Source organism: Podarcis bocagei (genome assembly GCF_964188305.1).
Source record: "Podarcis bocagei genome assembly, chromosome: 7".
Taxonomy (NCBI): domain Eukaryota; kingdom Metazoa; phylum Chordata; class Lepidosauria; order Squamata; family Lacertidae; genus Podarcis; species Podarcis bocagei.
In genome coordinates, this window is record NC_138132.1 from 76,285,277 (window position 1) to 76,309,324 (window position 24,048).

At 48.0% G+C, this 24,048-nt stretch overlaps 1 protein-coding gene across 10 annotated transcripts in view; it reads right to left on the reverse strand.

Moving 5' to 3' along the window:
• SAMD11 (sterile alpha motif domain containing 11) overlaps positions 1-24,048 on the reverse strand; it is a 333,961-nt gene that overhangs the window by 83,714 nt on the left and 226,199 nt on the right. For 9 of the 10 annotated variants that reach the window (XM_081201459.1, XM_081201457.1, XM_081201454.1 and 6 more), the window contains one exon: positions 19,973-20,023. The exons of the other annotated variant lie outside the window; for it this stretch is intronic. In XM_081201459.1, coding sequence (XP_081057585.1) covers positions 19,973-20,023 — 51 coding nt within the window. The remainder of the gene's footprint in view (positions 1-19,972; positions 20,024-24,048) is intronic. 10 annotated transcript variants of the gene reach the window in all.

Genomic DNA, 24,048 nt, shown 5'->3' on the forward strand with positions numbered 1-24,048 from the left:
CAAGGCAGAACGCCGCCATCCCGCTGTCTCCCGATGTGGTTTGGAGGCTGACGGCGGGGAGAACTTGGTGCGTCCTATGGGCCGGTGCGTCCTATGGGGCGAAAAATACGGTAAATCAGAAAATAAAACGCAAGGCGCTAAGAACTGCATTCAGCTAGTTTCCTTTCCCCCTTAAATAGTGATCTTCTTGTGTTGTCCTTTCTGTTACCTGTAAATGCAGTTCAAAACAAGAGCACCTGATCCATTATCAGGTTGGTGGGCACAGAGGACAGGGCTCTTTCGTTGGTGGCCCCACACTTGTGGGATTTGCTGATCCATTTGAGATCAGGATGCAGAGACTCCATCACAACTAACAACCTTCAGTAGACCTAATGCCCATGGATTTATCTTCTGCACTCCATGTTCCGACAGAGATATGAAAACATTCCACAACATTAAATAATTCAGGCAAAGCCCTCCACAAATTTCCCTTCTCCCTGACATGCTACAAGGATTACAGAGAAGCAAAAACACCCCACAACATTAAAGAATTAAGGCAAAGGCAATTCCCAAGAAGGTTCATACTCACACAGCCAGCGGCCTTACTCTGTGCATCGGCAAGACGCCGCACATGACCGCCCACACATTGGCTCCACGGAGACCACCCTAACCAGTGAGTGCTGGGGTGATGGGACCAAGAGTTATCTGCCAAATTACCTAGCAATTGCCCCTCTTTAAATAGCCGTCCTTGAGGCTGAATCCCTCCCCAGCTTGGACCAGCAATGCTGCGGAGCTGCTCCCATGAGCCCATCCAGAGTGTGGGAGGAAAAGGGGGGGGGGGAAGGGGCGCTAATCTCCAGTCCAGCGCTCTGCTTAATCAGATAAAGTTTATGACAGAAAAGTCATTAGAGGCAGGTGCTGTCGATGGGCGTCTGGCTCCAGATTTTCAGACAGTGGCGGGGGTTTGTGCTATCTGTCCTCTTTTGCCCCAACCCCTTGCAGAACTGCTCTCTCTACCAAACCTGACCTTAACAGAAGTCTTCAAGCGATGTTAGCTGCAATCCTAAAAGGCTACCCTGTCTCTTCAAGGTAGAATCGCCTCGATGCAGCCACCCTAGTTACAATTTACGTGTGAAGAAGCAGCTTGTTTTCACCACTGGCCATTTAAATCATACCGCCCAATCCATATCTCCTCTCCCCTGCCAGCCTGGCTCCTGCCAACACCACGGCAAGCAATTTCAAGGCTTATCCCTTGCCTAGATACCACCTTCAAGAAGCATTATGCAAAATATTTCCAAAGGAGTTTAGAGGATTAATTTGAGGCGATTATCGGTTCCTCTTAATCGTGCAAATCAATATCTCCGGACGTCAGGGACAAAGGACAGATAAAAGCTGCCGTCAGCACAACAGGAAAAGGAGGCTGGGCCGACCAGGGGTGGGGTGGGGAAAGAGGCCTGACAAGGTGGACATGCCAGTGGGTTTAATTGGCTTACAACCCCATCATCACAGCAGTGTAGGGTGCAAGTCTGTGCCCCTTTACCCCCCCCTTCTTATGTGCAATGACCACGGAATGGCACGTTAGGTCAGTGCAATGTTCCATAGCCTGGTTTATACAGGCAGCAAAATGAAGTTTCTAAAGATTTATGTAAATTTATATTCTGCTTGGTCATAAAAAAACACCTCAAAGCAGTTTACAAAAAGAATGAAACAATGAAATTATCAATAAAAAACAGTTAATCACTTTGAGGTTTTCCCCTCCAATAAAGCGGCATATAAATTTTATGAAATAAAATAAAAAGGGGAGCCCTATTTCCCCTCACAGAGCTCCAATTCCCAGAAATCCCTTGGAAGAGGGATTGATTGTTAAACCATTCTGAAAATGGTTGAACCAAATGCAAATCTGGGAAGTGGGTAATAAGCTCCAAATAACTCTCAGCATTTTAACAAGCGACAGCTCCAATAATTCCTGGAAGCCGTCTTGAAAGTGGAATCATAACGCTTTAAATGCATGGTGTGAATGTGACCTCAGTCTCTGCTCAAAGAATACTAGATTGTCAGCTTGAAGACTCCCAACTAAGTTTTCTCGAGAGGCTAACTCAGGGATTGCTATCCCCTAACACAGAGAGACATCTGATCATGTCACTCTCCCCACACCCCTGTGTGGAAACAGGCCAGGAACAATTTCATCACATGTTGAACAGTTCCTATAGACCAGGGATGGGTGACGATCAGCCTCTGAGACAAATGCAGTCCTGCAAGCCTCTCCATCTAGCCCTTGAGACTCTCCCCACGATATATCCTCTCCCCCAGGGCATGTACCTTCATAGGACCTACTTCACAACCTTCTTGAACATTTTTGCTTGGCTGAAATGCGCTAGTGAACTCTGAGCGGGCATAAAGCAGCTTAATATGTAAGCAAGAAAGTCTGAAAACCGCCTACCAGCATAATGCAAGAACCTCTGAGCTGGGGACAGCCGGGGGGGGGAGGGGAGGCACAGATGCCTCTCTCCTAAAAAGAAGAGAGACTTCCTTCCGATATGCACTGATTTTCTTTCTTTTTTCTAAGACACAGCCAGCTCTCCCATGCCCGCCCGCCCTCCCCCAAATACGCACATACAAAATCAGATTAGTCGTCTGATCCCTTCCAGCAGCGTATTTTTTATATATATATATTTTAAAAACAGATTAGAAAAGGAGGCCTAAGAGAGAGATAGGGATCTCCTGAGAGGTTGAAGAGGAGACAGATAATCTCCTGAAGGACTGAAGGTTGCCGTAACCATTTTCAATTTGACCAAGTTTTTCCTCCCTCCACCCCGCCTTTTCGCTAATTAATGCTTTAGAAGGTTTTCAGCGCTGACAGCGCGGAGAAAAGGGAGGGCAAAATACAGAAGGAACATCCAATCTCCCCCTTTCTCACAGACAAGCAAATCAAAGTATGCCTCCTATCTTAACAGTTTTTACTGATAAGTAATGGCCGCTTCACGTATTACGTCAGGAATGGGTGAGAAAAGTGGAAGCGGCAACAAAATGCTGCAGTGGGGAGTGTTGCAACTGAGTTGCAGCCAGCTAGCCAGCAATGCCCTTTCCCAGGAGATGCCATTCCATTTCACCTCCCTGAAACAGACCCTTTTTCTCAGGTTGCACTGGGCCAAGTTATGGTCGTATCCAATCTAGTCCTACTCAAGAGTAGAGGCATTGGAAGTTAAAGGTTAAAGCATGCAGGCTCCCAGAGAGAAGACTGCGGCCTCTCTGCTTCTCTCCTGGTCCTGTGTTGCTGTGAGTGAAGCCTTGGTTTGGCTTAGTGTGTTGTGCACACCCAAGCTTATGGTTTGCCTGGAGTAAGACAAACCACAATCCTCTGACTGGGCAACACATTAAGCCAAACCATGGCTTGGCTGACAAAAGGTTTAAAAGAGGACTGGGCAAATGCATGGAGGATAAGGCTACCAATGGCTACCAGCCTTAATGGCCATGCTCTGTCTCCCCACAAGGCAGGGCCAGAGAAGCAAAATGTGTCAGGGACCAAGACTCGGGAGAAGCAGAGGATCCCAGAACACCTGCTCCATATTCCTCAGTTCACAGTAAACCTCCACCCATCTCTGTATAAGAGCCAGGGCCCTGCAATTGTCAACTGATGCCCTTCTCTATGTTCCTCCTTCAAGGTCCGGAAGGTGGCAACACAAGAACAGGCCTTTTCAGTGGTGGCCCCCCAGCTTGTGGAATGCTCTCCCCAGTATGACTCGCCTGGTGCCTTCTTTCTCTAGCTCTAGGTGCCAGGCAAAAGCTTTCCTTTTTACCTGGGCTTTTGGCCCTTAGTTTGAAGGATCAACGTATTTGCAGCTTCTTTTGGTGGGGCAGAATCTGCTAGACTTGTCTTTTAGTTGTATAGATGTGTGCACTTTTTAGGGCTTTTAAAAATAATTGTATTTGTTCTCATTGGTTTTAGTATTTCTATTGTGCTTGTAAGGCACTTTCAGCTACCTTTATGAGCAAGGAAGTAAAACAACAACAACAACTTCCATCAGCCCTAGCCAGCATGGCCAATGGCCAGGGATGCTGGGAGTGCAGCAACATCTTGAGGACCACCAGTTCCCTCTCTCTCTTTTAAAAGCTGCTGCTTAAACTAATAGCCTCCATCCCAGCCTGATTGGGGTTCTTGCTTCACGGACTATTTCAGGTTAACCTTGGGTGACATTCAAACATGCCAAGATGCTTTGCAAGCGACTGTGGCTACCAAAAAGACAGAAAAATGCTGCAATTCAGCCCATAACAAACAAATGCAATTGTTAATGTCTCCGCCCAACCATCCCCAGATTAATCTATTGTCTGCACGTAATGGGACTAATAGTCCGCTTGCCTTCTCTCAAAAGGCCAACTATCCTAATCCATCCTCTGTAATGGCAATATAATGATTCACCAACGGCAACAGGATAGCTCTGAAGCTTACAGGAAATGGAGCTCGAGAGGAGATATACATGTGAGATGAACTCTGGGCAGAAAGATAACCTCAGCCAACCACACTGGAAGGATGAACATAGCCAGGTGTTTGTGCTGTTTTGCTGACTCTCCAGCGAGTTAGTGCTCCCTCTACCCCACTCACTCTATTTCTCATACCAATAAAATGAAGAAAATTTAAGAACCTCAAACACCCATATTATGCATGACTGGCTCTCGACTGATGGAAGCTGGATTCTAACAGAAAGTTTGCCTGCATTGAAATTTCTGGAAATCTTAACGCATATATAGGTGCATTGGTGTCGGCATGTTCGTGTACACCAGACTTATGCAAGAAGCTATTCAGTGCCTGAAATCCTGGGCAGCTGCTGTCAGTCAATGTAGACAATATTGAGTTAGATGGACCAATGGCCTGAACCAGCATAAGCTTCCTATATTCCTAATAAATTAAGAATTGGAGGTTCCAGGTTCAATCCCAAATGGTATATCCTGGTAGGGCTGGGAGAGACTCCCTGCCTGAAACCCTGGAAAATTGCTGCCAGTCAGTGTAGACTACATTGAGCTAGAGGGACCAAATGATCTGACTCGCTTCTTATCCATGTTAGTGAGATGTGCAGGTGTACACGTACACACATCCTGATATTTCTTTTTTAAAAACCACGCACCCTGTTATTAATATTGCATTTTATAGTGTTAATCTGCCCTGAGATCTTATACTGAAGGGCAGGAAAGAAATCCAATAATAAACACACACACACTCTTACAGGCATTAGGAGTCAGACATGTCTTTAATGGGGAGAAGGATGAAGAGGCTAATGGATCGAGGCAATTAACCAAAAAATAAATCAGCGTCAGGATCCCTGCGTCTCTCGCGCCAAGGCTGCCAGGCGCCTGTGGGGTCTGGCAAGATGTCGAAGTGTTAGCAGTCATAGTGATGGGCTGTCAAAAGGGAAGGGAAGGAGACAGCAGTAGTGAGTGGGGGGGTGCTGGGAGGGGGAAAGCTAAGAATACAAATGAGGGACAGGGAACCCGAAACCTGTGTCAGGAACAGAATCCCAATTCAAGCCTGCAACAGACCTTTGAAACTGGAATTGGGGAGCTTGGTTCCAAGCTGGGGAGTGAATCTAGAGCTGGGGGGTATAGAGGGTGGGGTGGGGTGAGAGAGAAAAAAAACTATTTGGTTTACATTTATAGGCGATTCAACTGGATTTGTACTTTTCAAAATAGTATGAGAACTGAACACACAACCATCCTTTGAAATTTGCACTTCCGCCGAATTTTGCATTGCACTTCTCCAGCTACATAGCATGTACATAAAGGCATATAAGGTGGGATAAAGTGTGCATACAAATACAGGTATTGATGAAAACAATGTGCAAAACGTGTTATTTTAGGTGAACCAGCTTTGCAAAAAATGCATGTTCTTAGGAAAAATGGCATAAATACTGATGAATTTTTGCGAGGACTTAATTAATTACAACAGAAAACTGGGGTTGAAAGGGGAATTCAAGATTGCAAAAATGGGAAACAGAGAGAAACTGAAACTGACAGATTTGCCCATCCCTAGTGACAATGCACCATCGCATCGAACAGCTTGATCCTAGCTACGTGCCCCCAAAACAGTCACTAACACTCACTGGATATTTATTTGGGGAGGGGAGGGGGGGTGGAACGAAAGGAGACCCAGAAAGATAACGAGATATGAAATACAATGGAAAGCCATTCCTTTTTTAAAAAAGAAAAAAGTTTTACTCATCTTGCCATCTCTTAACGATCCTTCCTCCGCTGCAGAGATCGTATTAAATTTCCCTGATCAATACAGTCGCCATAAACCTGTCCCGACCCTCTGCCCTTCCTTAACATATAAAATAAAATCCAATATGCAAAGCAAGGAGCCGTGTTGGGGCCACGACGGCAGCAGCACAGACAGAGCTGAAGAACCACAAAGACATTAAGGAAATGGACGGAGGTATCTGCCTGTGCATCCACCGGGCAAAAGCTGCAGGGAAAGGCGCTTCCACCTGGCCACTTTCAATATTACCTGTTTGGTGTGGATGGGGAAACTTGCATCTCCTGACATTGCTGGACTCCAACTCCCTTCAGCCCCAGTCACCATGGTAAGTAGTCAGGGACAGACCCAGTTTGTCCCCACTGGCACGCATACACACACACAGGCAGGGAGAACTCAACGGCAGCCCCTGGAGGCTTCACCTGGCGCAAAACATGCAGCTAGCTCCCCATAGCTACGGTTCTGGAGCTGGAGTCCAGCAACTCGTGACCCTTCAGATGATGCCAGCCTGCAGCTCCCGGCATCCCTGACCAGTGGCCATGCTGGCTGGGGTAGATGGGGATTGGAGTCTGGACATCTGGAGGACCAGAGGTTCCCCACCCCTGGCCGACATAATGAAAGGCTCTCCCCTGAACAGAAAAGGTAAAGGGACCCCTGACTGTTAGGTCCAGTCGCAGACGACTCTGGGGTTAGGGCGCTCATCTCGTTTTACTGGCCGAGGGAGCCGGCGTACAGCTTCCGGGTCATGTAGCCAGCATGACTAAGCCGCTTCTGGCAAACTAGAGCAGTGAACGGAAATGCCGTTTACCTTCCTGCCGGAGCAGTACCTATTTATCTACTTGCACTTTGACATGCTTTCGAACTGCTAGGTTGGCAGGAGCTGGGACCTAGCAATGGGAGCTCACCCCGTCAAGGGTAACAGACTCACAAATGCCCAAGAAATGTCAGCCCCAGCACAGTCCTTCGCTGCCCTGTGCAGTTGTATTATTTTGAAGTGCAGGATATAACCACAGCAGCTCCCATTGTGTTTCTGACTGTATAGGTTCAACGTATACAGCTCATAGGAACGTAGGAGTCTACCTTTATATTGAATCAGACCATTGGGTCCATCGAGCTCAGTTCTGCCTACCTTAACTAGCAGTGACACGTCAGGGTTTCAGGTGGGGAAGTCCTATCAGGAGATGCCGGGGATTGAACCTGGGGCTTTCTGCATGCAAAGCCGATGTCCTAATCCCCGGAGCAACAACCCTTCACTCCCTTTCGGCGACTGAAATGGAAAGTTCCATGCTTTTAATGAGAAATGCAGTTTATTCTGCAATGCAAGAAATGTTCCCATTTTGAATGCCAGCATGAAGTAAGTGGGAATCCTGCAAAAAAGAAAGGCAGTTTTAACAGACGCCCCCTCCCTTGTTTTACTGTCCAGCTTTTCGTTAGTTCATCTAACAGCAACAGAGTTCCCAGCTCACACCAGCTTCCTGGAGTGCTGCGGCTGGCCCAGATAACAGAGCTGATTGGGCTTTTCAAGCCTCGGCTGCAAATCAAAACCACCAAATCAAACTACACCACACACCATGCTTTAGCGGGTTATTATATCATGAGCTTGTCGTCCCAGTGACACAGCATTATCAAAAAGCTTGCAGGAACTGCGTGCCTGGCAGAAGACTTGGAGCTGGAACAGCCCTACCATTAGGGACAGTGAGGCGGATGCCTCAGGGGAAGTGAAGTATTGGAGGGCGGTGTTGTGTATGCCCTGGCATACCCTGTCCTCTATTCCCATCAGCAAGCTTACTGCTTTATCAAGACATCTGGAATGTGATGTGAATGAAGAAGCCAATGCATAAGCTCAGAGCCCCAAGAACAGCATCTGGAGTGAACAAATTTCAGGACACATGGCAAACCTTCCTTACGCTTGTCTCTGGAGACGAAAATGACTGTAGCGCCCCACCCCAAGCCACACATGGCTAATTGTGACTAAATACTTTGGGGAAAATCTCAAAATATTCTCAGCACTGATGAATGAAATTTGAATGCATCAATGAGATGTGGTTGTAACTCCCTGTGAAACATTTTCTCCCTTTGTTATGATTTATCTTTGTGCTTTTACATTTATAAAAGTAATACAAAAATGTTTTGCTTGTTTTGAAGCAGGCCTGCTGCCTTCAGGTGGGGTGGGAACGAACAGCCCCATTGCCAGCATTGAAGTAAAACTCAATGGCCAGACCAGTCAGCTTTGTACATGGAACGGGAGGAGGCGAAGCATCATCATCTCCTTTGGCTTACACTTAGGAGGTGAAGGTTTTCAATGTGACACTTTGTGGTGTGTCTCCGTTTGCATGTACGGCAGCTGTGGCATCTCCAGGTAGAGCTGGGAATGAAGACCTGAAGCCCCGGAGAGCTGCTGCCAGTCAGTGTGCACAATACTGAGCTAGATGGACCAACAATTCTGACTCAGGATAAGGCATCATTTCATGTTTCTTTTCCTGTCAGGAATCAGCGGGGAGGGGGCAGGGTGTCAACATCATTTACGGCCCGGGAATTTCTGCGCTCGACTCCGTTCGAGTACCAAAAGGCAACTTCTTTGCAAACAAAAAAAGGATCTTGCTGCCAAAGTTTCAAGAAGAAAAAGGGGGTGGGGAGGGGTGTCCGATGGTGTCATGCTTTGCAAGGCGTCTATATTATTTAAGAACGAGCGAAACAGGAGCGATGTATCAGTCAGAGCTGCCTAAACGAGAGCGAACACCAAGGGACGGGGTAGGCGTGTAAATCAGCCAGAGCCTGCGCCAGAAGAAAAATAATGATCTTTTTATGGATGCCATTAAAAAGGGAACCCCAGCCTGCTCTATAAATACTGTTGCAGCACGACGACGCTGCCTGAACAACCTTATTTAACAGAAGCTGGCGCCTAACCTGTGAAATATATGAAAGATCTCAAGGACAGTTTGACCAGGTTGGGGTGTGTGTGTGTGTGTACTTGGGTGAATATTGGAAAAAAAACCTTAAAAAGCAAAACTTATCCAAGCTCTTCAAGAGCAACACTCTGACCTGGGTCTTCAGTCCAGGACGTGAACTTGGGAAATTCCCTCTGGATCAGCCACAGAAAATTGAGTACTCATCCCTTCACCTGGGAGAAAGTAAAGGTTGCCTGGACCCATCAGACATGGCATTATGGGCATCAGACACACATCTCCCTCCTCCTGAGGCAAGTGGTTGTGGCAGACGGAGGAAGTACTGAGAAACAAAAGTATATTATGTGGCATAGTGGTTAGAGTATTGGACTATGACTTGGGATACAGGGTTCAAATCCCCACTCAGCCATAAAGCTGACTGAATGACCTAGGGCCTAGTCACTGCCTCTCAGCCTAGCCTATATCACAGGGTTGTTGTGAAGATAACATTGGGAGGGAAAAACCACGTACACTACCTCAAGCTCCTTGAAGGAAAAGGTGGTACCTCCGGTTATGCACTTAATTCGTTCCGGAGATCCGTTCTTAACCCGAAACTGTTCTTAACATGAGCCGTGCTTTCGCTAATGGGGCCTCCCACTGCCGCCGTCACGCAACTTCCGCTCGGATCCCGGGGCAAAGTTCACAACCAGGAGCTTCTACTTCTGGGTTAGCGGAGCTCGTTATCTGAAGCGTTCGTAAGGAGGACAGTACATAACCCGAGGTTCCACTGTATATAAATGCAGTAATTAGAATGCAGCATCCCTGCACATTAAGCAGAAGTAAAGGAAAACGGCTGAGGAACAGTCAACTACCCGTGCTGTATGACCCCAATAAAAAGAGCAGTGGAGATCGAACAATGAACATGTGGGGTGGGGGAGCTTGGTAACCGCAACCCCACAGGCCCCAGGCATTTGTGAGACAATGTGGCACCAAAGTGCTGTTAGGCCCAATGCCAATGATTCTACCCCAAGGGCAGAAAATGGCAACCCAGAGATGTGGAATGTGCCAAACTCGAGCTGTAGACTCACCAAGCCGCCAACGACTGATTCCCTCATGCTCAGTCCGTCAAATCTAAACTTTTCTCCTTTCCTCCCTCCCTCAAAAGCGACAAGTAACAGTGCGGATGAAGAAGCAAGAATATGGAGGCCCAAATGGACAAAGCAGCTAAGGAGGGGAGGGGGAATAGGGGAAAGTCTGAGGGGAAAAAACTGAGGATGAAACACTAATGAAAGGAGATTTTCAGGGCCCACCCCTATTCCTGTAATTGTAATATGTTTTATCTGTTTTTAATTCTGAAGTTTAAATTGTTGTAACCTGCCCTGGGACCTGCTGGTGAAGGTAAGGTAATAAATCTAGTAGTAACTTTAACTCATAGGGTCCCAAATGAGGGGGAAAGCAAAGGTGGAAAAAGACTACTGAACTCACAAATCAAGGCTACAGATGGGAAAGAATTTACCACTTCCGAGAAGAAAGACTAAAGGACAGCAGGCAGGGTTGGTCTGGCGAGAGGGAGGACTCCCCACCCTCTGCCTCCCACCCAGGGAGGAGTCAAAAGCAGACTTTCTCAACCTGTGGGTCCCCAGATTTTGTTGAACTACAACTCCCATCACCTCTAGCTAGCAAGGCCAGAGCTCAGGGATGATGGGAGTTGTAGTCCAACAACATCTGGGGACCCACAGGTTGAGAACCGCTGGTCAAAAGGATCCAAAGGACCCTTCCAGTAGTAGGAGGCAGCTTACCTATAAGGAATGCCCTGGGGCAACATTGGGCAAATTAACATTAATGTCTGCCCGCTTCTGCCTCTGGCCCTGCCCACTCATGTGTGGTGCAGACCAGGGTTCAAATCCCCAATCAGCGATGAAATGGATGGGAGCAACCTTGGGCAGCCAGAGTTGCTCAGCCTATCCTATTTCACAGGACAGGATACGCCACCTTGAGCTCCTTGGAGGAAAGTTGGATGAAAAAGTATGTGTTCCCCGAAAAGTTGCCTGGAAGGGAATGCCACTGTCGCACTGAAAAAGAGCGGTTCCCTCGCTGTAACTTGGCGAGAAGCCAAGTTACAGGGAACCAGGCAGAGGGCCTTCTTAGTAGTGGCACCCGCCCTGTGGAACGCCCTCCCATCAGATGTCAAAGAGAAAAACAACTACCAGACTTTTAGAAGACACCTGAAGGCAGCCCTGTTTGCGGAAACTTTTAATGTTTAATAGACTACTGTATTTTAATATTTTGTTGGAAGCTGCCCAGAGTGGCTGGGGAAGCCCAGCCAGATGGGCAGAGTATAAATAATTTATTTATTTATTTATATTATTATTATTATTATTATTATTTGAAGAGCTTGCTAGATCCAGGCAATGGCCCACCCAGTCCAGCATCCGGTTCTCACAGCAGCCAACCAGATGCTTACCAGAAGCCTGGAAGCAGGACCTGAGCACAAAAGCCCTCTCCCCTCCAGAGCACAGTCATCATGGCCAACAGCCATCGATAACCCTATTGATTTGCCACCCCTATTCTAACAGCCTCACATTCTCGTACAACCAAAAGGATTAACACCCTCTGGCTGCGGTGCAAGGGATGATTCGCAGTAAGAGGCTTCCCCCAGATATCCTTGGCTTTGCACAGACCAGCCTGCAGGCGGGAAAGGCCTTGAGCCAGCCAGCAAGGTCAGCCCTCTCCAAAACTCCCCGTTCGGTAAGACCAGGACCTCTGAGTCAGCCGAAAGAAAGGGCGGTGATCTGAGAGAAGCTGACAGCTCAACTTGATCTGAGACAACCCCCCCACCCCACCCCCCCGTTTCCCACTTATCGCCTTGCGCACAGCACGACAAAACCTCCCTAATCGCTCGCCGCATGGCCAATACCTTTCTTCGCCGGTCGATGGCGGGCAGAACAGCCCCGAGAGGATAAAAACCTGAAGATGAGCAACGCAAGGATTTGGGTCAAGGCTCTCAAGCCTTGCAATCGAGTGTCTAATCAGCGAGCAGCAAGGGCAGCGAGACAGGGAAGGAGCGAATGTGCCGCTGCAGAGCGCAACAGCACTCCGGTATTGAACAGAGGGGCATCACAGCCTGCCGGGAAGCCGCGGGGTGGTTTTCATCCGAGATGCTCAGATCAGCCTTGGGCAAGCCAACGTTAAAGTGAACAGGGCTATGCAGGCCACCAGATCTAAAGAGCACCTCCCGCCTGCCTGCCTCCTTCCAACTTATTCTAACGTCAAGCTAGGGAGGCTGTAAAAGGGCCCTTTTCAGCTCTGCTAGGCTTTGGGATTAAGCACATTGTGAGCTTCTCTTCTGTTCAGACAGCAAGTGCCTAGCTAAACTATAGCGCTCACTCCCGCAGGAGGCAGCAATGGCCACAAGCTTGGATGGCTTTAAAAGAGGACAGGCAAATCTATGCAAGAAAAGGCTATCAATGGCTACTAGCCACAATGGCTATGCTCTACTGCCAGTGTCGGAAGCAGTATGCCTTCATGTGCCCATTGCCAGGAAGCAAAAGTGGGGAGAGTGAGAGCAGGATGCTGGACGAGGTGAAATAGGCTGTTGCCTTGATCCAGCAGTCAGGCTCTTCTTAAAAGGTAAAGGTAAAGGGACCCCTGATCATTAGGTCCAGTCGCAGGTTGGCTGAGGGAGCCAGCATACAGGTGATGTGGCCAGCATGACTAAGCCGCTTCTGGCGAACCAGAGCAGCGCACGGAAACACCGTTTACCTTCCCACCGGAGCGGTACCTATTTATCTACTTACACTTTGTGCTTTTGAACTGCTAGGTTGGCAGGAGCAGGGATCAAGCAACGGGAGCTCACCCTGTTGCGGGGATTCGAACCACCGACCTTCTGATCAGCAAGTCCTAGGCTCTGTGGTTTAGACCACAGCGCCACCCACATCCCAGGTTCTTCTTAGATTCATCTTATTCCAGCGGATGGGTTTAAAAGGCGATGAGATAAATTCATGAAGAGTAGGGCTATCGGTGGCTGCTAGTCATGACAGCTGACTTCCACCGCTAGAGGCAGTAGACTTCTGAATACCTGCCGCTGGGGAGACACACATTGTGGCACCTGTCCGTCTTGGGAGAAAATGGAGGAGTGCTCCTTCGGGAGTGAAGTCAAACTGTTGGAAGGTTGCAGTTCCTGCTGTGGTTTTTAGAGAGGGCCCAGTGCAGTTGGTCCAAGAGGAAGGTCCAAGCGTAAAGAGCAACTTTGTTTAAAGGAACAAGAGGCCTTTTTTATTGCAGATACACATCTCTGCAGTGTCTGCTCCTTGCCAGAGTTCTGAAGGACTCTCTGCCTCCCCCGCTGCCCCCTGCTGTCTATCTCCATTGGCTTGCCCGCCTCGACCGCTACCAGCACCTATAAATCTTCCCTCTCAACATCCATCAAGCACCTGTGTTATCGATCATCCCCTGACCACAGCGCAATGTGGCTATTAATACAAAGACTCGCTGGCAGGGCGACATGAGGGGCGCGCAGAACGAAAAGGCACCCCAGCGGACTTCAAGCTGGGGGAAGCGATCGAGGGTTCCCTCAAAAGAGGTGGCTTGCAGTTGGTAAATGGTGTCCCCTTGCAAAACGGCCTGGCTGCCCTGCCTCTTCTCCCCATGGAATATGCAAGCGTGGAACAGCACCAGGTGCATTGAGCGGGGTGCATTTCTGCAGGACACTCTTGGTTCAAGTGGGGCAATGGTGAGGCCAAAAAAGGCTTGACAACATACAGCAGAAGTTCAATGGGCATTGCAAAGCTGGCCTAAAGTGGGTCATCCCAATGTTCCACTTTTAAAAGCAAAACAAAGAGAGAGAAATAGAAAAGGGGAGTGGGGAAAGAACATGCCTGCACTGCTAATGTATACCAATTCTATACTAGTCAAAGTGTCATGACCTTCCACTCCCCGCCCAATTCTTGGGAATTGTAGTTTGGTGTGACTGCTAAACAAAACCCTGTTAGAGATCCTCTTAGCCAGCAGTGTCCAACAGGTCGATTGCGATCTACTGGTTGATCGTGGGGTGTCCCTGGGCAATTGCGGGACCCCCCCCCCAAAGTTCGCCCAGAAGGCTATGTGGCCCTCAGGCTGGAAACAGCTCCCAACACGCCCCAGAATTCTTCTGCAATATGAAAAAGGTTTTTCAACAGAAAGAGATCCTTCGGCCTAAGTACGCAGAAAAGCACATGAAGCCTGGAGGCACATCAAACAGCAGCATCTCCTCCAGATATTACTTCTTTCCTTAACTTAAAAATATCTTTCAAATTAAACAACATCAGTCTATTTACTGCTTTTTCTCCAGCTGTAGCCTGAAAACCACACAAATGCACCAATGACGTGTGTTTGTGCGGGGGGGGGGGTGGGTGGGGGGGAGGGGGACACCTTTCACTCGCCATAATGCCACCTTCCCATGACGGAGTGTTTTGATTGCCAGCCACCAGCAACCGTTTCCTTGTTGATGTTGGCCTCACCTACAGGAAGTACGTCCTGGTACGGCAGCTGAGCAACCAGCACGAGATGTCAAGGCAAAGACAGCCTGGGCCTGGCTTGGTCTTTGTAATGTCTTCTTTCAGGAAGATGAGTATCAAGAAAGAGAAAGAATCAAGACACCCTGGATGAGGTCCTGCATAGCCAAGCCTGTGTGTTCCAGAGAGCTAAGAACGTACCTGAAGTGTTAAATAGCTTCTGTAAAACAGGTTGTGACTAACACACACACACACACACACACACACACACACACACACACACAGGATAGCTGGCATTGATCCTGTTTTATCTTTTAAAAAATCCTTTTTTAAAAAAAAGAGTTTATATCCCACCTTTATCTCCAAGGAGCTGAAGGTGTGGCATGCATGCCCATGCCCGCCCGCCGCCACTCTTCATTCAATCCTCACATCAACTCTGCAAGGTAGGCTGGGCTGAAAGGTAGGGTCTGGACCAGGGTCACACACAGTGAGCTTCATGGCCAAGTGAGGATTTGACCCCTGGTTTCTTTAAGTCCCAACCTGGCACTCTAACCACTGTGCCACGCTGGGTCTCACAATAAAGGTACGTCAGCCTAAGAGACAGTGGCACTCCCAAGGTCATGGGGGTATTCAATGCTTGTCCCACTCACGAGTAGATACACTGAAGTTAATGGGCATTACTAAGATCCACTTATTTCAGTGTGTCTACCTGAGTAGGAGTTAGCTGAACGCAACCCACATGGCGGGTTTCATGGCTGGGTGGGGATTAGAGAACAAGAACCCAACACCTATTCAATGCTCTCATAAAATTTATCACTCTCTCTGTATGCTAAGCTATGCCAATTGTCCCACCCGGCCTTGGCATGTGGCCCCCAGATGGTTACCCAGAGGGAAATGTGGCCCTCAGGATGAAAAATGTTCCTCCCCTTGTCCTAAAGGTATGAGTAGAAAGTTGAAAAGTTCTAAGAAGATCAGATCAAGAAGCCAATGCTGTTAATATATTGAAGCTGGCTCATATGGATAGGCCGAACTGGTAGGGACAGCCCAGCCTTCAAAAATTCTCTACATAGAATTGTAGAGTTGGAAAGGACCATGAGAGTCAGCTAGTCCCACGCCTGCAATGCAGGGATCTTTTGCCTAATGTGGAGCTCAAAGCCACAACCCTGAGATTAAGAGTCTCATACTCTACCAATTGAGCTACTCAATTTGAAACAGATCCAAGATGCAACAGCTTCCCTTCCAGTTCTCTTGTAACTTCCACAGTCTAGTGCTGACCTAACACCTCAACACAATTAGCACTAACCAGAATTTGTCATCCTAACTGAAGTTCAGAGCCCCCCCTCCCCACCGCCACAAACAAAGTAAAGCCACGGCTAGCTCAGCAAGCAAAGTCCTGCCTTCATAAGGTGTTTATAGGGAGACACCAGCAAGACCCCTGCTGTCCCTTTGTAAACAGAGTCTACAGAGGTGGAGAAATAATCTTATCCCTGGCTTGAAACCCATTGTACCACCTCAAGGATCACCTTAACACTAGCCTTGGTTTCCAAACCCACACTGAGTCCATAATTTTGTCTCTTGATACAAGGGGAAATACTTAAGGCATGACTTTTAGGTGAGCTTCCCATAGGTTATCCGGTGGGATGGTGGATGAGATGGGGCTCTGATCTGATCCAATGGGGCTCTTCTTGTGAAATTGGATATTAATGCTTAGCCAGAGTTAATAAAAACCAGTGCTATGGTTGCAAAGGGTTAATGGTACTGTGACCTGTCTGTACCACCACAGGGTCAGCAGCCCCACAGTAGGAATGGAGGAGCAATTAGTTTTGCTGGCATTTTAATAATCTGCACTTCTCGAACCAGAACATGAACAGAAACACAGTTCCCTTCAGAATTTGCAAATTTTGCAATCCAGCCAATGAATGTGTACAAAAATGCATAAAGTAGAGGGTATACATAAAAATGTGTGTATTGGTGAAAACAACAGACAAAGGTAGGGAAGATCGCTCAAGGCAAAGCTGCATACAAAAACGTGTTTATTTTGAGAAATTCACACTAGAATGTGGAAATGTGGAGAAACTCAATTTAAGAATGGAAAACAGAAGCAACTGAGAGAAACAAAAACTGACCACCCTGCTCCTCAGTTTCATAACCTCCGTCCTGTCCTACCCTTAACCAACCAATTAAATGTTTTAAGATCACACGAAGGGCAGGTTTGACAGATGTGGTGATGTGCCACCCACGCCACCATTCCTGTCTACTGTCTCACCCGCCACAGACAAAACATGAAACATGCGTCAATCAGGCTGGAAGCACAACTTTGAGCAGCTGTTCCTTTTTCCTTATGCTTGCTAATTTGGCCAATTCTCCCTTGCAAGGAGCCTTAGTTCTAGCAAGAGCTAACCTTGCAAACACACCATATACACATTTAGCTTGCACCACACAGAGCTACAATTCCCAGCACCCTAAGCAAACTATACCCCCCCCCGGATTCTTTGGGGGAAGCCGTGTCTTTTCATTAGCACAGCCATGAGGAAACCTTTTACTTGTGTAAGTGATCCAGGTACACCTTTGTATACTTGAATGCCCAAAGCTTGTGTCCTAGACTAAGTACACGTGCGCTTTTAAATTTTTATTTAGAACAATAGTCCCCAGCCAAAGAAGGCTCCCAGAGCTATTTACATATAAGCAATTAAAACAGCTGATGTAAGCTGCATACACATCTGTCAGAGCCGCTTCCAGGTCCCAGCTCACAGAGGACCACGCTAGCCGGTAGTATTGTACAAAAGTCTTTATTGAGTTACAGTTTCCATTTTAAGCCACAGCGTGCAGCTCTACGTCTTAGAAGCTAGACCGGCGAAGCTCCGTCTGAGTCTCCGCCTCCTGTACAATAACTTAATACTCTAGCCTTCCTCCACCTCTTCCGTCTTTCCTTTCTCCTCTGGGTCCCTCTACCCCCCGGGGTCTCTTCCTTCCTGGACTCTTCTGAAGCCGACCCCCCAGACTCTGCTCCCTCTTTGCAGCGGGCTTTAGGACCTGGCTCCCTATCCGGACTGCTTACTGTGCCGCCTTCCTGTGCATTTGAACTTGGCGCGCGCGCGCAGCCTTCAACCTTCCTCTTGACCGTTTCCTCGCTCCCCGATGGAGGTGTGGCCAATCCTAACTCCTGCCTTCCCGCTTGCGGCGAGCCGCCAGCTCCCGATACCTGGGAACCCTCCCCCCTACTGTGCTCTGGTGGGGAAGCTGGTCCCGATTTCCAACTGCTGCTCTCTGAGTCTCCTCTGGTCCCTTCTCCCTGGGATGTCCCCTTAGGTGCCCCCCTTGCTCTGACCACTGGCGCCCCTTTCTGTGAATCTTCCGATTCACTGGAAAGACTCGGAGATCTCGGGCCGCTGTCATCGCTCATATTTCCTTCGGATTCCTCCCCCTCGCTCTCTGTTTCCTCCCTTTCCTGTGCCTCTGCTCCTGAACCCCTGACAACATCATTCATTTAAAGCAAATTTAAAGTGCATTGCTTCCCTCTGGGAACTACAGCTTACTCCTCAGATAGCTAAAATTCCCAGCACTACAGTTCCCAGGATGCTTGTGACAGGGGTGTGTGTGCTTTAAATGTATGATGTGTACCTACTTGTAAGACCCAAACGATTTACTTTGGATTCGCAAAGCAAAAACCGGAAGCCCACTGAAGCTGCTCAGCTCCCTGAATGGCTGGGCTAGGGGTAGCCAATGTAGTGCTATAAGGTGTTGGACTCCCAACTCCCATCAGCCCCCACCAGCACAACCAATGGCGAGAGATGATGCGAATTGTAATCCAACTTGGGATCCTGACAGACCCCCTTTGCTTGATTTTTTTTTGTTTAAGTGTTGGGGAAGTCTAAAAAGGGAAAAAGTATCACCATTTTGATTCTTGAAAAAAGAAAGCTTCTAACGATGCTTAAAAAAAGAAATAAAGGGAACGGCACCACATGGAGCCGCTTCTTTAAAAAAGATAGAGACACACACTTAAGGCACTACTATATCAGCTGTGTGAATGGCTTCAAAGTACTGAAGAGAAAATATTACCCTGGAGACCTCAGGAGACTGAAATATTTCCCCTTTCAGGAAAGGGAGGGGGGCAGAAGGAACCTCCCCACCAGCACTGGAGTTTTGGCGTCGAGAATGCATGGGACCTGTTTGTATCTAATTAAGCATTCTTTCATCGAGGACAACAGAGACAGCAACTCCAAGGTGACCAGACTGCTTAGGGGGGAGGAGGCAGGGCACCTTTGCAGACTTGGAAAGGAAGATCAAAGGAAGGAGGGGAAAGGAAGGCAGGTAAAATCAAGTCAGGCTGTTCCCAGACATGTTGCAAAGGGTAGAGACAAGACAAAACAACCACAGGCGTGCAAGGTAATAGAGTATGCGCGACATAATGTGGGACCAGTTCAGGACAATGGTTAACCTCAGAGGCAGGCTGCCTCTGGAAAAAGACCTCAGTGAACCTCAGGGTTTCCTGGATCCGATGCCCTCCAGATGTTTTGGTCTACGATTCCCATCAGCTCCAGCCAGAACAGCTGGGAGTCAACGTCAACGGAAAGGGATGCCATGTTGGGGGTGAAAGGCTGGCTTACACCCCAACCCACCTCACATCCCAGAAATACCACCTACCTAGAATAGATGGAGGACTAGGGATTGGCTTGTATGTGTTATGCGGCTGAACTGTCAAACCTGCTGCTTAATGTAGGGTGGTGCAGGGAGGTGAAATGAGGGGGCTTGTTTCAGAGCAGTAGTGAAGTTGCCTGAAAGGTTCAAGGGTGCTTAAGAATGGGTAGCTGACATTTTGTTTTTGGCCCCTCTTACGAGGATGACATCTCCTCCTAGAATGTCCCAGGTGTACTGTCTATCCAGGGGCGGTGGGAAGAATGCTGGCCTTGATTTGTGCCTACCAGCTTTTACCCAATTCATTTTGGAGGGCAAGAATTGACTGTGTGACTGGGAGATATCGCCCCCCCATCAAAATGGTGTTTCAATTAAATGAAAAAGAGGTTAAATGGTGTTGCCAGAAAGGATAGTTTGGCTGCGTGCTAAATCAGTCGTGTGGATCACTTCACCCGTAACAAACTCTGCAGGGGTCTACATGACTCAAATTCTCTACCTTCCCAATTGGTTGTGCAAATTACCCTTTTCTGCATTTAAGTATGAGTTTTGATTGCCCTGATGAAGACAAAAAACAAAAGCGGGGGAAAAGAAGGAAAAGCAAGAAACCCCAAATCACAGTCGACCCCTACAAGAACAGCCTTCCATATTTTTAAGTGGTACCCAACAATCCCACCCCCAAATGCATCGTTATATAAACTCTTGGCCTACCATACAAAGAGGGGCCCCAAAATTGGTACCTGCAAGAGGTCTCACGGAAAGAGATGTTCAGATCCCAATGTGCATGTATCCTGTTGAGAGAGGAGGAGGGGGGGAAGGGAGAAAGAGAGAAAGAAAGAAAGAGAAAGAGAACTTTCAGTCGCAGGTGCTGAATAGGATGTTACAGCTCAGAGAAGCTCAGGCTCACAGACTAGGGGGGTGGTAACACTCCCTCATTTTGTAACCTCTGTCTAAAGTATTGTGTGCACCCTTCTCCCACCTTTTCAATGCTAAAACACAGCGCAGAGTGTCTACTTGCACAGGTATTTGCCACAAACCACAGTTTACCTTTAAACCTGGGATGCAAGCAAGCTTCAGTCCCTGTCCTGAAACTCTGTCTTAGAGCTAGTCACAGTTAATTTTAGCACAGAGGTAGGACAATACTCTAGGTTAATTTTTTTTTGGGGGGGGGGGTTGGGGAATCAAGTTTGAAGGAGGAAAGGAACAGAGGTGACTGGGGCCTACTGAGACTGGTGGGGCAGAAGGCAGGGAGCCCTAAAGTAGGTGGAGCCATAGCCAATGTCAGGTGGAGCCATTGTTCTTCCTGCCAATCTGTCAAAAATTGAGAACCAGGAGGAGGAAGCCAAGGGCTATCTCCAGGGATGGCTGCTATGAAGAAGGAAGGTGTATGGTGGCTGCTAAGGGCAGGCTGAGGTTGGTGAGGAAGGGCCTTGTTCATCCACTGCAAGAAAGAGAACAGTGAAGAAGTAAGGCACTCCTGATCCCTTCAACTATTAAGGGACCAGGAAATGTTATGCCTTCACCAGGGCAAAGTACTGCTTTAAAAAGCGAGCTGAATAAGCTGGCAAAAAAGCACGTTGTAAGGAGAGCCCTGTTGCTGGATCAAGCCCATGGCCCACCATAGTCCAGCACCCTGTCCTCACAGTGGCCAGCTAGGTGCCTGAATAGGAAGTCCACAAAAGCAGGATCCCACCTGAGATTCCCAGCAAATGTATTCAGAAGCACAGTGGATAAGGGAGGCTGGTGGTAGCGAGAGATTGTGTCTCAAGTAACAAGATGATCTTCCAGGAAGGAGAAGAAGCTGAGACCTGACATGTATTAAGGAAGCCCAAACACTGCCTTGCACCACACACACACACACACACACACACACACACACCCCGGTCACACTCCTTCCAGCTGTAAATAAATCATTAGCCCTTTCCCCGCCTCTGAAATTAATTCTGCATGTTCCGCCTGCAAGCTGGAGAGACAAGATTCCAGACAAGAGGCAGCCTAAATTTAGATGCTGACAAGTGACAGCGGATGAGATTTCCCCACCCCCAGCAAGCCTCTGAAGGCTGCCTCAGGCAACCTACTTCATTTCAGATTCAGGATCAAGTCCCCAGGTGGGATGATGCTCAGCCCCTGACTGGCTACTGGGGCTCTCTCACAAAACTCACCTGGGAAGTCCAGGCACAGTAGGGCTAGAAACACAGGGTGCTGCCTTACACAAAGTTAGGTCAAGGGTCCCCTTAACTTAACATTGTCTACACTGATTGGCATCAGCTCTCCAGGCAAGGGACATTCCCAACCCTACCAGAAGATGCTGGGGATTGAACCTGGGACCTTTGGCGGGCAAAGCAGATGCTCTACAACTGAGCTAAAGCCCGTCACTAACCAGCTGATGAATTTCGATCTCCAGGCTGGTTTCAGCTTCCCTCCAATTCCTCCACCCACCAGATTCTGGGAAACTGTGACAAGTCTACCAGTCCATCTTCCCTGTCCTGGAAAGACTCCTTTGTAATTTCAAATCTTGGCTTGGCTGGAGCTCCCGGATCATTATGGGAGTTCTAGAAGCTGTGGTTTCGCTTTCAGGCTTAGCTCATCAGAGGCCAAACAGAGGCCAAACAGGAGGACCAGAGCACAACAGCATACTCCCCAATTGTGATTCCCCACTTTTAAATGGCTCAGGACTGCAATACCTCAAGGACCACCTCTCCCTATATGAACCGGCCCAAACCCTGAGATGATAATCTGAGGCCCTTCTTTTGTGTGCCTCCTCCACAAGAGGTCCAGAGAGTGGCAACAGAGGAACGGGGCCTTTTCTGCAGTGGCTCCCCACTTGTTGAATGCTTTCCCCGGGGAGACTTGCCTGGCACCTTCGTTGTGTATCTTTAGGCACCAGGCAAAACCATTCCTTTCTTCCCAGGCCTTTGGCTGATTAAACAATCTATGGCCTTTTAAACTGTGATGGGGTGATGGGTTGTTTTTATTTGTTACTATGTATTTTTGTGTTTTTATACAGTGGTACCTCGGGTTAAGTACTTAATTCGTTCCAGAGGTCCATTCTTAACCTGAAACTGTTCTTAACCTGAAGCATCACTTGAGCTAATGGAGCCTCCTGCTGCAGCCGCACCGCCAGAGCACGATTTCTGTTCTCATCCTGAAGCAAAGTTCTTAACCTGAGGTACTATTTCTGGGTTAGCGGAGTCTGTAACCTGAAACATATGTAACCTGAAGCGTATGTAACCCAAGGTACCACTGTATTGCAAACTACCCCGTGATCCTCAGATGAAGGGCAATATGGAAATTTTATTAATTAATTAGTCATAAAAAATAAATAAATACATTCCCAGCGAGTGGTCTTCAGAGCCATGCTGCCTCTGGCGGGAGAGGGAGAACATAGCCCTAGTGGCTGGTAGATGCTGACAGCCTTATCCTCCATGAATTTGTCTAACCCTATTTAAACCAGAAAGTGGGACCCAGCAAACAAACATTGTCTCTGACCAGGAGGCAGAACATAGCCTTCCTGGCTATTAAGCCATTGATAGCTTTATCTTCCATGAATTTGCCCAATCCTCTTTGAAATGCCATCCAAGTTGGTGGCTATCACTGTCCTGTAGGAGTGAATTCCAATATTCTGCTCCAATGAGTATCTCCCAGTTCTAGCATTATGAGGAGCAGAACCTCTGTCTATCCACTTCTTCCACACCCTGTACGATCTTATACACCACTATCAATCCCCCCTCTTGCCCCCCTTTTCTCTAAACCGAAAAGCCCCAAATGCTGTAACCTTTCCTCACAGGGGAGTTGCTCCAACGCCTTGAACATTTTTGGTTGCCCTCTATCTGAACCTTCTCCAGCTTTCTACAATATCCCTTTTTGCATGAGACGCCCGTTTCCCCCCAATAAGGCTTAAGATGGCTCAACATCAAAGCCGGCTTGGCTAGCATCAGAGTCTATTTTGCTAGAGAGAGAGAGAGAGAGAGAGAGAGAGAGAGAGGTGAAATTAAGCGCTGCAGTGAGGAGCGCATATTCATAACTTGGCAACTGCAGCTATCTGCGGAGCTGGATAATTAAACACCCATATTTAAACAAATGAGTAGGTAAGAAATGAAATTAAATCCCAATTATCTTCTATCTCCTACCCCCTCTCCTGTCCTCTTCCTTTTCTGGGTAGCTTAACCAAGCTCTGGCTCTGTCGTCGTCCCCCCTTTAGTTTCTATGGTGTTATCTCCAATTAGATTTCTGGGGCTAATGTGCGTTTCACTTTAGTGGGTTATTCATTCAATTGAAATCAAATTACTAATAATTTGCAAGCTATCAAGCTGCACAAGTCGTGTATTTGGGTGGGTTGGAGGGACCAAGAAGGCTCCTTATAGAATTACTAATAATTAAATGGGGGGAGGGAGAGAGATTTGAAGAGGGGGTTAGAGTGGGGTAGGAGCTAGAAGCAAACAGCAGCAAGGCAGCTGCTGACGCTCCCTTTCTCTGCTGCAACCTCCCCTGCCCTTCCTCTAACACACAATCAGTTACACAGGGTTTAATAAGAAAAGCCAGATGTGTCCCTCAACAACCAGAGGCAAGGCTTCCTCTCTGCTTGGAAAAGGAGGGGAAGCAGAAGAAGGCCTAGGAAAGGGGTCACCAATCAGTGGTAGGGCTTTGCATGCAAGAACTGCCAGGCTCAATCCCCACTTTCATCGCCAGGTAGGGCTTAGAAAGCAGCTTGGAGGGAAGCTGGCAATCACTGTGTGCAAAGACAGACCAAAGGCCTGACTCTGCATAAGGCAGTGTGCCCTCTGTTCCCGGTAGCTGCTGGCACCTGTCTATCTCG